Here is a 14,434-nt window from a genome sequence, read left to right as displayed (position 1 = left end):
AACCAATTTTAATCAAGTAATACAAAGTAATGAATAATAACTAGTCAAGTAACAAAAAGATACAAGGTATAAAACAATCAAATAAAGTTATCTATTCAAATTACACAATTATAAGATGCCAATAAATTATTATCTTCCTCTCCATTCACTAGAAATTCAATAACTCTTAAATCCCTTAGCTAGTTACCCATTGTCTGATATGACAAACTTAATACCAAAATTTAAATTGATTTACCCTATAATGAAAAGAGAAATAGCTCCAAAAAACAAGGGATACTCATTTTAAAGAATATTCTTTTTTTTTTTAATACTATAGATTTTTATTTACTTTTTTGGGGGTGAGAAGGCAATTGGGGTTAAGTGATTTGTCCGGGGTCACATAGCTAGTTAAGTATTAAGTGACTGAGACTACATTTGAACTCAGGTCCTCCTGACTATAGAACACTCGTCTTAACTGTCCCAAGAATATTTTTTATCAAAAAATACTGAAATATTTACCCAGAATAAATTATCTTTTTAAATACTCTTACAAAAATTATTTTCTCATGGTTCAGTAGATAAAATGTCCCAAAACAACCTTGCCTTTCACTGCTCTGTAATGTCTAAAACCCCATATTTATGATAATTAGTATTGCTTAAATTATGTTATTAAATCTGTTTATTTTGGAAATATCAAACAATTATTGATACTGTTTTGAAGTTAAACATGTGTTTGTGTGCATATTTTTAAAATTTGTGTGTAAAATTTTAAAAAAGAAATTACTAACCTTGTGGTGCTATATGAAGGGAATCCTTTAGTTTTCTCTCCGGAATAAACTTCCACTGAAAGACAGAGTGATCTGCTCCACCGATAGAAATAACCCACTGATAATCATGTGACCATCTAACATTGGTTATATGAGCTGAATGACCAATGTATTTTTTAAACTTGGCTCCTAAAATAAAAATATGTATTTAAACAGGGTATTTTTTACACAATTATGTAAATGCCAGTTAAAAAAAAAAACAGATGCTATATCCATGTAACACTGACCCTCTTTCATTTCTCCCATTAATTCTGCTTATCTTCAACTAGTGACTCAACTAAGTAAGATGTTAGTTAATAAATAAAAAAGTTTTAAACCTTTCTTCTGTTGATTTGTAAAATGATCAGGAAGATTAGCCTGAATTGTCACTTTTTAAGGAACTATAGAAAGTCATTTAAAAATATTTATTATTGATTCATTAACAAATTTTTATTGAGTACCATACTACATACTGACCATAGTAGTCCATCTCCAAGCTATGCTGCCTGTACTCTGACATTTCTTTTACTCCCACCAACACTTTTGCAAGACTCTTGGATCTTAGGCTATGAAGGATATAAAATAAATGTAATACATGGTCCCAGTCTTAAGCAACAATTCTTAAAACAGAATCTAGGGGACCTTTGGCAATTCCCAAGACTCTTTTAGCAGATCTACAAGGTCAAACCTACTTTTATAATGTAGTATATGTCTTAGTATAGACATTTTCATTTGTAATATGGTAAATATTGATTTATAAAACCCACATAAACCAAGGTATTTTTTTTAAAGTTCCCAATAATTTTTTAAAGTATAAAGAGATTCTGTTAACAAAAGTTCGAGAACTACAAACTAAGACTAAAGGATTTGTTCTCAGTTGATAAAGATAGTATATAACTGTTAAAATCAAATCAAACTTCTAACTCTAAGTAGGGTATTCTTTTTTTTTTTTTTTTTTTTTTGAGGCTGGGGTTAAGTGACTTGCCCAGGGTCACACAGCTAAGAAGTGTTAAGTGTCTGAGACCATATTTGAACTCGGGTCCTCCTGAATTCAGGGCTGGTGCTCTATCCACTGCGCCACCTAGCTGCCCCTGGGGTATTATTCTTATAACAACAAGCTATTCCTCATAAAATTTTGCAAATAATGGGCAATACATATGTAAGTAACTAATGCTTGATGAGGGAGACAACACATATAAAACAATTCATGAATAATTTTCTAATCTATAAAATAGAAATACTACATTATAGCAGGTGTTATGAATGTCACATGAAATAATGTATATAATCACGTGCTTTGAAAACCATAACGAACTATATAACTATTGATATTGTTATTATACTTTCTTCTAATTTTTTAAATGCATTTCATATTATGGAACTAATATAAATTTCTTCTTAAAATTTATAGTTAAATGTCAATTAGCTAAAAATAGGAATTGGAAGAGAAGCAGATTATTTTTATGTAAAATTTGGGGATTAAAAATTAAACAGAATTTTTTCTTTTAATTCTCACTAAAATTTTTCTATTTTAATTTGTATATAGCAAATAGAATATTATTCTATTTTTCTTAGTATAGCAAACTTTTTTATGGATTCTTGCCTCAGTATCCACATAATGATTGATTATAGCTATAGAGTAGCAAAATGCAGAGAGTATATGACATTAAGATAAATTTACATTGACTCAGGATAAATACTGAAAATTTTCTGGTTTTCAGATAACCAAGTCCCTAATACTATCATCTTCTATGTGTTCTCATAAAAATTTAACAGAGAAAAATCTGGATAAAGGTTTGGTTATTAGGTTTTCCAGTTCATTTAAATTTTATTGTATCACATATTCCCTTATGCAATTATTTGAAAAAAAGTAAAATCTAAGTATTATTCTTAATGTGAATTTAGTTAAGTTAATCATATAGCCATTAAGTATAGAACTCATTTCCCTTATTTATCTAAGATTGATGACTTGTACAATAAGGTAAAATTTCTCATTCATTTCTACAGGGTTTTTTCCCCTAGTTAAGTGAATGTGATGATGCCCTGGAAGGAAAAAAACCCTCAAATGCTAAGTTTTCTTAAACATAGAATTTTAGATTATCATGACAATTTAAAATCATATCTACCAATATAAATGGCATTGTACAATAGTTCTGCAAATAGGCTAAATAAACTTTGAGTTTTAAAATAATTTGACTAATTGCTAAATTAGTAGTGGTTTTATCTCAATGTTCTTTAATGTACCTATCCTTCTATCTATACCTAACCATAATATCTATCACTGAGAAAGTATATTACTTAAAATATAAATGTCTCAAAGCAAATATATTCCTGCCCTTCAAATTAAACTTTTATTAAAATGGTACAAAAAGGACACACACAACATTTCTCTTCCTTAGAGTGTTTGCTTATAATAATAAACTTCATTAATAAACTTCCACTAGCATATCTTCACTTTCACTACCCTAATACTAATCTTCATTTCCCCTGCCCAGAAGCTATAGTAATAGGCACTAAAAGGGGAAGTGTGCTTTTGCTTTTCCTCCAAATTATCCTTCACATTACTGTCATCTTTGTTTTCCTTATGCAATATTCTGATCATGGTACTCTTCTGCTTAAACATCTTCAGAGATTTTCTATCATTCCCAGACTGCCTATATCACTTAGCACAGGGGTGGGTGACACCTGCCCTGCGAGCTGGTTAAAGCTAGCAAAATCATTTGCCAAGGCAACCACAAGCAATGATGAGGTGACAACTAGGTACAGTAACCTCCGCTGCTTGAATTCTATAAGTTGATCATTTTGTATGGCCCACAAATGATACAAATATCTAAATGGCCCTTGGCAAAAAAGCTCAAACTCCTCTATTTAACATTCAAAAGCTTCTATCATTTGATGCCACTCTAAATTTCCAGACTCGTTTCATTTTTCTCTCCATCACTGCTATTTGCTTCTGACAAACCAGTCTGTTTTTCTACATCGTGAAAATCCCCTAAATTTGCTCGTCTCCATCTTTTTGATCACATTATACACAATATCTTTCCTGGTACTGTTTTCTCCACTCGATGACTGCCAAATTTCTATCTATCCTTCAAAACACAATCCAAATGTTGCCTCTTCCATGAACTTTTCCATGTTCTCCTCTGTGATAAATGACCTTCAGCTTGGACCTTACATAACTTTGTTTTTTAGTTTTGTAAAATGCATTGTAGCCATTTCTGCCTTCACTACCTAAAGATAATAAGCTGTAGAAAATACAAGAAAATCTCTCACTTACACCTATCTTTCCCAGCATTAAATTTATCTCTTCCCAAAAAAATCGCTTTGCTGAATTCTGTCTGTTGAAATTCTACCCATGCTTCAAGGAACACATCAAATACCAATTTGCTTTTGAAGCCTTTCATGACTTACTCCCTCTGAACTAATCTTTCTCTTCTTGGATTTCTTACTAACATTTTAATTTATACCTTTCCTATGAACTTATATTCTATTTTGTGGTAGCTACTAAAGATCATTTTAAATCTTACCCTCTGAATATTTTAAAAGATCAGGTCTGAATCTGATTATTCTTTGTATCTTCTAACCCTTGCATGCTTATCTACCTATTTCAATAATCTATGATTTCAACAGTGTTCACACTGCCTTAATTACACAAACTACAACCTTACTTAGCAGATGATCCTTAAAAGTAACTGTAGATGAAAAATTGATCACTTTTTTAATCAACAGGGAGACTGTTCTCTCTTGAAATAAGCCTAATTTCAGAGACATAAAATTGAAAAGGTTGCCTAATTTCAAAGTCTCTCAAGATTGGTAAGATCTGTCGGACTTTAAATTCTACTGGCATTTTCTTCAAAAATTCAGGGTTATTTCAACACAAACATGAAAAATGATGTGAAACTTTAGTGGTGGAAACTTTATACAGTAGGAGTTAAATACATATTTGATGAATTAATTTTAGAATAGTTAACCAATTTCATTTAGTTCTGAGCTCAATTTTCTAAAGACTTGTGTCCATGATAAAAGCTAATTTAGTATACTGCTACATGAGTATATACTCTAAAACAGATAAATATCAAATGTTTATTTCCTCTATTTGTGTCACTAAAGAATATAACATAAAATTAAGAGAAAATGGATTCTAATACAATATATAGAGTAATGTAGTAGAGTACCATCCTAAAATGGCAAATTTGGAAGTCTGGCTCAAATTCAATTATGTTATGATTTTCACATGCACCTTATGTATAGTAGGTACTTGAAAACTCTTTGTTAAATTAATACATGATGAACAAATATACAAATTCATAAGAGAAATGCAGTAATTTATCAATATATACTCACATGGATTATGCATTTTCAAGTTAAGAGATAAATACTAAAAGATTGATTTCCTGTCACCAAGAGTATAGATATACATTCCTTATTTCTCATCCTAATGAAATTTGCGGGAAGAAAATTTCCTATAGAGTCCAACATATGAAAAATGGTTTTCTTATATTAAAATAACTCCAGTTTTAACATTCTAATTTTGTTCAAGGATAATATTTACTTTTCTTACTTAAAAAAAAAGTAATCAAAAACATTTTCAAAAATGGCTGAAAAGTCTTATATTAACATTACTTTCAATTTCATGAAAGAATTTAACAGTATATAACAGTATTTAACAATAACAGACAGGATATTTAATAAAAGGTACCTTTTCTTAAACAAGGATATCGGAATAGTTTTATAATTCCATAGTCATCAGCTGTAACTAAAACTTGGCCAATAAAATTTCCATCTACAGAATTTATATCATTGATATCAGAATACTTAGGCCAAATTCCATTAACCTCAAGGCCTGAAACACAAGTCCATGAAGCCCACTGAACACCTTTCATTTCTTCTTTATTTGTCACTTCTTTTCCACCTAAAATTAAATCAAATTATTTTCATTTTAAAAATTCACTTTAATTGCTTCCCCCCCTTATCTAGTCTAACCTTAAATGCTATGAATCTTCCCACCTGTTAGAGTGAAAAATCTAAAAGTATGATTATGCATTTTTGGAAGAAGGAAGTGCTGATAGTTTAAGACATGAAATAACTAAAAGAAGATAACACAGCCATTTCCAGTTCTTACTTACAAAAACTCAACTATTCACAGGGTAGTCAAGGCTACCATGGAAAGCAAAACTAACCACTATTAGAACTGGAGCGCATAAAACTGTATTAGATTGACTCATGAAGAAAAGGAAGAGCTAGGCCAGTAGTAACTCGGGAGCTCAAAAAAGGGAACACAGGAGATGAGCTTTAAAAAAAAAAAAAAAAAAAAAAAAAAAAAGATTCAAGGAAAACAATCAAAATTAAAAGCTAATAAATTAAAGTAGGTGATGTTAAAAATCAACTTAAAGGCAAGAGATTTTTATGGACCCTGTCCATAAATTCAGATTTTCTTTGTATATAAGTTGTCAGTGAAAAATACCGTGTAAAATATAACATAAAAAATTCATTATATTATAAGGACTAGTTTACTTAACTATTATACTAAGCTAGCCAATTACAGACAATAATTATACTTTATTTCTATTTAACTTTTGTAAAAAAGCATGTTCATATTACTTAAATTTATTTAAATTTGCACTATAAGTTATGCTTATTTTCAAATTACCCTTTATGAAGTTTACCAAGCTCGATCCATTTTTTCAATTGAATACATTGAATCAAATTTTCATCATTTAATTCATATCAGATAAGAAAAGCATTTTACAATCCTATCCAAAATACAGTGGAATTCTGCTATAATGACATTCATTGTACAATTGAATTAATTATAAAGTAAGTTCATTTTGGATTTTATTCAAAGATTTAGTTAATTAATTGCCAAAGGGATCCTAAGGTACCTTCATCTGTGAAATGAGTGAACTAAACTAAATGAATTATAAGGTTTCTTTCAGTTTTACAACTGCCTTTCATTGTAATTTAGTCTGTAATCAGACTCCAAAGACAATGTGGTTTTATTAAACCACAAAAATAAATATTGGTTATGTTATCTTTTTGATAACAAATTTTAAAAATTTTGTGAACATTGCATAAAATCTTTGTGACATATATATAGTGTATTAAAAAAAAAACCTTACTTGGCATCCTATAAAATAGTCTTTTTCCACTTCCATCATTGGTCTGTAAATATCTACTGTCTGAAGACCAATCCAAATGAGTAATGAAACTAAGAGATCCAACACATTCTCCAACTTTTTTGTACCGCTGGACAACTCCATAAATATCAACTGAGCTGTCATTTGATCCAACAGCAAGGAAAGTTCCATCTGGTGAATATTTTAATTCATGAATAGCTTCCTTTCTATCTTTAATATGAACCACTTCTGTCATATCTCTGTAGGAGAGAAAGAAAATTTGCCACACACACAAAAGAGCAAGGCACTCTAGTGTTGCCTGAATTTTCAAATTTGTATCTAATGAAATATGAAAATGAGGTTATAGTGAAAATGGTAAAAAAAAAAAAAATTAACTAAAAATGACAATTGAACAGAGTTAACACAGAAATAGACATTTAATACATAATAATATATACACATATAATAATAATAATATATACAATTCAGTGTATATTTTGCAGTTTTAAAAATAAAGATATTCAATAAACATTCTAGCATCTTACTAAACAGGCACTTGTAAACAAAGAGAAGGAATAAAAAAGTAAAATTTTAATAAATTAAAATATGTAGATTATTTTATAGTTCTCACATAAATATTATATCTTACTATAAATACTATGATTTCAAAATACCAAATTTTAAAATTATATGCATAATTCTCCATAGCAAAGACAAAAATGAAAAGCAAATCTATAGTAACATTTTAAAAGGCATGTATTGCTTCATATGTGTATGCATGCACACATATATGTATACATATGCACAGATATAAATGTATGCATGTGTGCTGCAGTTATGTCATGAAAGTTTTTCCTGTTTCTTTTACATAGCATGGAATTTTTTTGTATTTATAGATCACTTCACCTCAGATATACAAGTTCCTCAAAGATAGTAATTATACCTTTACATATTTCAAACTATATCTTTTATACACTATACTTTGAATTATCACCTTTATTTTCTACCCACAATTGTGTGCTATCCTGTTAACAAAAATTAACATTTTATATAGCTTATTATCCTATATAAACTCAAAAAAGTATTAACAGCTATGGAAATAGATTAACAGCTATGCAAAGAATACCTGATATGACAAATTAGGAAGGGGATACTTTCACATGCCTGATTTTGGACTTGTCTCACTGACACCTCAACCTTCTTTAGTGCTATTACGCTTGTGCTTTACTCCTCCTACTCTGACTGTGTCCTCTCTCAGTACTACAGATGAGTAAATATTCTTTTCATAGTAGATTATCTGGTGGAATCTAAAATAAAGAGTAGCATCACTGAACATTTCAGATATAACATATCAGTGAAGAAACTGAATAATTTTTGTAAAGGGAAATATATCATCTATAATTTTTTAAAAAGGGCAAATAAGTACATGGGCAAGAATGAGACACTTTAAAATTTCAGGAAGAGTCTGACAATATTTCACAGCATGGGGAACTTTTAAAAAGATGTCAAATCACCATGAGATGGGGAAAGAAGATTTAAAGCATAGCTTAGAGAAGAAATAAAGGGTATGTGCTAATATATTTATAAATAATTTAGAAAATAAAATGCATTTTCAACTTGTTAGGATTGAACATTGCCATTAAACTCTTAGGTTAAAAAATGGTCAACATTAATTATCACAAAAAGAATAAAATAGAATACATATATAAATAGAAATAAAATTTTAAAAATAAATAAGTATTTATAAATATTTAAATAAAATAAAACATATATAAAAAGAAAACATATGTAAAGCATTATCCTACACTTGAACAAAATACGAACGAGCCTGAATCTAGAATAGTTCAAGTAAGGTGGTTCAACTCCTTGACCTGCCATTTAAGACCTTCCATAATGTAGCTCCAACCTATCACTCAAATTTTGTTTCCTTCTGTTCTCCCTTCATATACAATATATTCTATATTCCAATCACTGTTCTATTTGCTATTCCTCAAATTTATCCTAGGCTAACATGATCTATACCTTTGTTCATCCTGTTCCATATCTTCTATGATATTTGTTTATAGAAATCTTAATATTTTTCAATGCCTAGCTAAAATGACATTCATTTCTATAAAGTTATCCATGACTTTCCTGGCTAGAATCCAATCTCATGGGTATTTTATTCTCTTACACATCTCATATTTCTCTATGTTTATATTTTACCTCTCTCACAAGACTATCAAGACTATATCTTATCTTTGTATATCTCCCTGTCCTCCCTATCATTATCATTAACCTCATTAACATTAGTTGAAATAAATAAATGAAAACAGGTTCAGGGGCAGAATTAAGATAACTGAAGGAAAAGACTGGTAAAAGTTGCTACAAAAGAATCCTACTCCTAAAATGATTAGGATACTTTTATCAGTAAATATAACAATTCTAATTAAAATAATAAAAATTATGACAGGACACAAACATCATGACTTATGTTGTCCTCTCATTCTCTCTCTTTTTTTTTTTAAGTTTTTAATGAAATGTGACCTTTTTTCTATTTCTACCTTGATCTCAAACAGTTGTCTTTTCCAGTTGACTGTTCCCTACAATCATCACTATCTTAATAAATTTTAACATCCATAGCTACTAGCTACTTCTCTACTATCTACCAACACACCTATTTTTCCTATCTTTAAAAATCCTCACTAAACTCTTACATCTCCTAATGTCATTAGCTTTTATTTTTACTATTTTTATCATTAACTCATTTATTCATCATAACTTTATTGATCCTACTTCCTCTCCCTTCTCACTTACTTCTTAACTTTTTGCAACGCAACTTGCAATCTTATTGTTTCAATGAAATTGCTCTCTCCAAAGTTATTAATAGAGTTGTGAACCAATTCAACCATTCTTAAGAACAATTTGGAACTATGTCCAGAGGGCTATGAAATCAAGCATACTCTTTGACCCAGCAGCAAGCGTCACTATTGGGTCTAAATCCCAAAGAGATCAGAAAAGAGGGGAAAGGATCTACATGTGCAAAAAATGTTTGTAACCACTCTTTTCATGGCAGCAAGGAACTGGAAATTCAGTGGCTACCCATCAACTGGGGAACGGCTAAATAAGAAGTAAAATATGAATGTAATGGAATATTATTGTTATATAAAGGATGAGCAGATTGATTTCAGAGAGGCCTGGAAAGACTTATATGAACTGATGCTGAATGAAGTAAGCAGAACTAGGAGAACACTGAACACAGTAACAGCAAGATTGTGTGAGACTCAACTGTGACAGACTTAGTCTTTCTCAGCAATAAACTAATCGAAGACAATTCCAATAGACTTGGGATAGAAAATACCATCCAAATCTAGAGAGAGAACTATGAAAATTGAATATAGATCTAAGTATGTATTTTTACTTTTGTTTTTTCTTCATCCTGGTTTTTCCCTTTTGTTCTTATTTTTCTTTTACAACATGACTAATATGAAATATGTTTAAAATGACTGTTTTTTGCCTATATCAAACTGCTTGCTGTCTTGGGAAGTGGAGGTAGAGAGAAAGAAATAAAGTAAGAAACTGGCCAAAATAAAGTTACCAATAATCTCTTAATTGTCAAATGTGATAGCCTTTTCTCAGTTCTAATCTTTTCCCCACCTCTCAACAAAAGCTGACACTGCTGACCACTTTTCTCTCTGAATTTTCATGACATTTTTTAATCAAGTTCCAGTACAAGTTTATCTTTTAACAAAACACAAATAAATAGAAAACAGAAATAATACCTTACATTTCCTCCTCAATCTTGGGAGAATTGATATTTACATCCTTTAACAAACACAAAACAAATGTAAACTTCTGAAATAGCCTCTAAATATGATTGTAGTTTTTGACATAAAATCTTAATTTTTCTGCTAGACTGTTAGTTCCTTGGGGGCAAGAACTATGTTTTGTTTTGTTTTATAATTCTTCCATATTTTAGTAAGCCCAGGCTGTGATTAAGCATGAGTATTCTCTGTACTAATATAACTATCTTAATATACATTTGTTGATCATCATGTAGTAGAAAACTCAATGTATTTATGCCCTCTATGGATGCAGATCTAAACTCATGCATAACTTAAAAGAAGCTTCAAGAGTTTCTAGGGACAAAAAAAAATTATCATTTGGAAACCAACCAGCTGGCTGACCTCTACATACTTCATCTTTTCTATTTTCTCACAAGTTAACCTCTCACTCCAGAGATGCCTCTCTTTTTATAGCTCTTTAGTTACTCTGCACAAAACAACTGTGGGGAATGGAGAGATAAAGTGAAGAACTTACAGGAATGTTTAAATTCTTTTTCTGTATTTTTTTTTTTATTATTTCTATGTCTCTGTGACCTACATAAGTACAGTGTATGCAAGCCAATATTTACTTAAAATTTAGATATATTTACTTAACCAGAAATGATGACATTTATCCTTGTTAAATGTTATCAATATTTAAAACTATTGGTTTAAATGATGTCAGCTCAGTAATCTGAAGTTTGAAGGTCTGACTGATGATTCCTCTCGGAATCAGGGAAACAAAGCATTCAGTTCTAATCTGTCTTTGGCATCAATGTTTAACATTCAATTAGAGGAGAGGACACCTATTTCTCAATGCTCCCCAACTTATGAACAGAAACCTTCCATTCCAATCTCTCCGAACAGCAACAACCAATTAGATGCCTCCCCCTCCCCTTCTCAATGCTCTCTTACTTGTGATGTAATCTCTTGTATAAAAGCTATGTATCTTTACTACTTCTTTAGCCCTCCTACCGAGAGCTTTCTCTTTCTTATCTCATGGTGGGATGGCTCATCCTCCAGAGATTTTTCAAAAAACAACTTTTCTGCCTTCTACTGAGTGATCTCCGAGTAGTCATTTTGGTAAGGGTCTTCTACATCCCTCACACAACCATAATCAAGAAGTATCTGATCAAAAGAAAGAAAGGCCTTGACTTTAAGAAGCTTACAATTTACTGAGGAAGATCACAGGCAAATAAATACATATGAAATAAGCTATACACAAGATAAACAGGAAATAATTAAGAGAAAAAATTAAGAGGAGTTGTATGGAAAGGCATTCTGTAGAGGGTGAAATTTTTAGATGGAACTTAAAAGAAGCTAAGAGGTGAGCAGGGAGGTGAAAGAAGAAAAGCGTTCCAGGCATGTGAGACAGCCAAAGAGAATACTCAGAGCTGAGAGATGAAACGAATTGTGTGTGGAACAACTAGGAGGCCATTGCCACTAGATGAAGAGCTTATGTTCAGTGGTAAAGTGTGAGAAGTCTGCAAAGACAATAGGGAGTGGTTATAAAGGATTCTGAATGGCAAACAGCTTTTTGGATTTGCTCCTGGAGGCAAACCACTACAGTTTGTTCTGAGAGTTGGACCTGTGCTTCAAAAAAATGACTTTGTTGTTGTTGTTTTGTCCTTTGTTCTAAAAAACCAATGCCATCAGAAGGGTAATGTCTCAACTTGCAAGTGACCTATATTTAAGTGACACAAAGATGTGTGAAGTCAGATTCACTCTCTCCTCCAGACATTTGAAGTCCAGTAGCAAACTATACATCAAGACAACTGGTGATTGCCCCGATCAGTGATTGCAGGGGGAGACCTTGGCAATTTTTAAGCTAAGACATGTTTCCGGGTCTGTTTGTGTAAGACAACACCCTTGTTATAATTAAAGGCTACATAGGAAGTGAGGCAAAAGATGACTTAGTTTGCCTTTATAAAATGAATCAATCTTGGAGGGGAAGATCTTCAGAATTTCTGAGCAGAACACAAACAAGTGCTATTTGCACTCACTCTGAAACATCAAAACTTAAACAATGAGCAACTGAGGCTTGGGCTGGGACTATTACTGGCCAATCAGTGAAAATTAGATTGATCTGATCACTGTATAGTTAAATGAGGATGAATTAGAGTGAGGAGAGACTTGGGACAGGTAGACTCACCCACAGAGTTGTGCAATAATCAAGGAATGAAGAAAGGAAAGCTTGCACTAAAATGGTGGCCCTCTGAGAAGAGATAAAGAGGTACATTCAAGGGATGTCAAAAAGGTGAAATTGGCAGGCCTTGGCAATAACTTGGATGGGGTTAGGGAAAGAGATTTAGTGAGGAATCTAGGAAAATTCCTAGCTTGTGAACCTAGGGGACTGGGAGGGTGGTGCTGCCCTCTACAGAAAGATGGGAGGAGAACTCAGGATTAAAGATAACTTTCTGTTTTGAACAGGTTAAGTTTCAGATATCTTGAACTAGATATCCAGTAGATATCTGTAAGGCAGATGGAAATATGAAGCTAGAAGGCAGCACAGAAAATAGTTCAAGAGTCTTAAGCATATTAAATCCATAAGAACTGATGAGATCACCAAGTGAAGCAGAGGAAAAATGTTAAGAGGCTTAAGATAGAACCTTGAGGGACACCCAAGTTTAAAAAAAGTAATCAGGAGGAAGATTCAACAAAAGAGACAGAAGAACAGTCAAGAGAGGTAGAAGGAGAACGTAGCTAGTGTCCCAAAAATCTAGAGAGAAGAGAATACCAAAAAGGACAGCAGCATCATCAGCATGAAAAGCTACAGAGAAGTCAAGGAAAATAAGAATTGGAAAAAATACTGGCTTTATTAACTAAAAGATTATTAATAACTTTAAAGAAAGTCATTTCAACGGAACAAGAAAATTGGAAGCCAGATTGTAAGGCATAAGGGAAAGGGGAGTTATGAGATATTTGAAAAGGGATGAAAAGGTTTAGAAGAGCTGTAATGGATAATGAGACAGTGTGCTGATAAGAGACATACAGTGGTAGTACCGAGTAGCAATTGAAGGTATAGTGAAGTTTATAGTGAAACTAGTTAGAATAATTGTGTAATTTTCTCAATCTTCATTTGGCAACATATGTGTAGGAGTGAATGGTGGGTGTAATCCTTGAGGCTTAGCTGGGTGTAATTAATCAAATAATAAGGGCATTAAGGATTCAAGAGAGGAGGATAGTATAGAGTTGAATTAGGAGGAAAGGAAAGAGTGGCCAATATAGAGAAGAGATCCTGGGAAAGAAATGATAGTTAAAGAGATTGGGGGTCACAATGTGATTGAAGAATAGAGTTATATAAGAGAAGACAAAAAGAAAGGTTAAAAGCCAATGGATTATGGCTGGTTAAAGGAATTTCTTGAACTCTTGAAGATGGAGGTGGTACATTAGTAGGTAATAGCAAGATCAAGGATATGATCAATTTCAAGTGTGGTTGAAGTCAGTGGAGGAGTAGTTTGTGGCAAGTGAAGAGATTGAGGAAATAAATGGTTAGCATGCTCAGGGGAAAATTGATATTAATATTGAAGATTCCTATTGTGAGGGCAAGAGTTAGGGAGGAGAAAGAAATTGTAAGCCAGATATCAAATTTGCTGCAGAAGGAAAGGGAATGCCTTGCAGGTCTATAGAAAATGGCTACTAGAATTATGATTGGCTATAAATAGCTTAAATTTCAAAAGAAGAGAAATGATAGAAGGGGAAAGACTAGAGGGCAGTATGCAACAACGTC

The 14,434-nt window shown here is 31.7% G+C and overlaps 1 protein-coding gene across 9 annotated transcripts in view; it reads right to left on the bottom strand.

Moving 5' to 3' along the window:
* Positions 1–14,434, bottom strand: part of EML5 (EMAP like 5) — a 212,495-nt gene that overhangs the window by 143,909 nt on the left and 54,152 nt on the right. For all 9 annotated transcript variants that reach the window (XR_012486446.1, XR_012486445.1, XR_012486447.1 and 6 more), the window contains exons 9-11: positions 6,905–7,161; positions 5,485–5,697; positions 768–935 (exon numbers count right to left, since the gene is read on the bottom strand). Coding sequence is in view for 5 of the 9 variants with exons in the window: in XM_074289782.1 (XP_074145883.1) it covers positions 768–935; positions 5,485–5,697; positions 6,905–7,161 (638 nt within the window). In the remaining 4 variants the exon portion in view is untranslated. The remainder of the gene's footprint in view (positions 1–767; positions 936–5,484; positions 5,698–6,904; positions 7,162–14,434) is intronic.

Source organism: Sminthopsis crassicaudata, chromosome 2, assembly GCF_048593235.1.
Source record: "Sminthopsis crassicaudata isolate SCR6 chromosome 2, ASM4859323v1, whole genome shotgun sequence".
NCBI lineage: Eukaryota > Metazoa > Chordata > Mammalia > Dasyuromorphia > Dasyuridae > Sminthopsis > Sminthopsis crassicaudata.
This window is presented reverse-complemented; position numbering and strand designations above follow the sequence as displayed.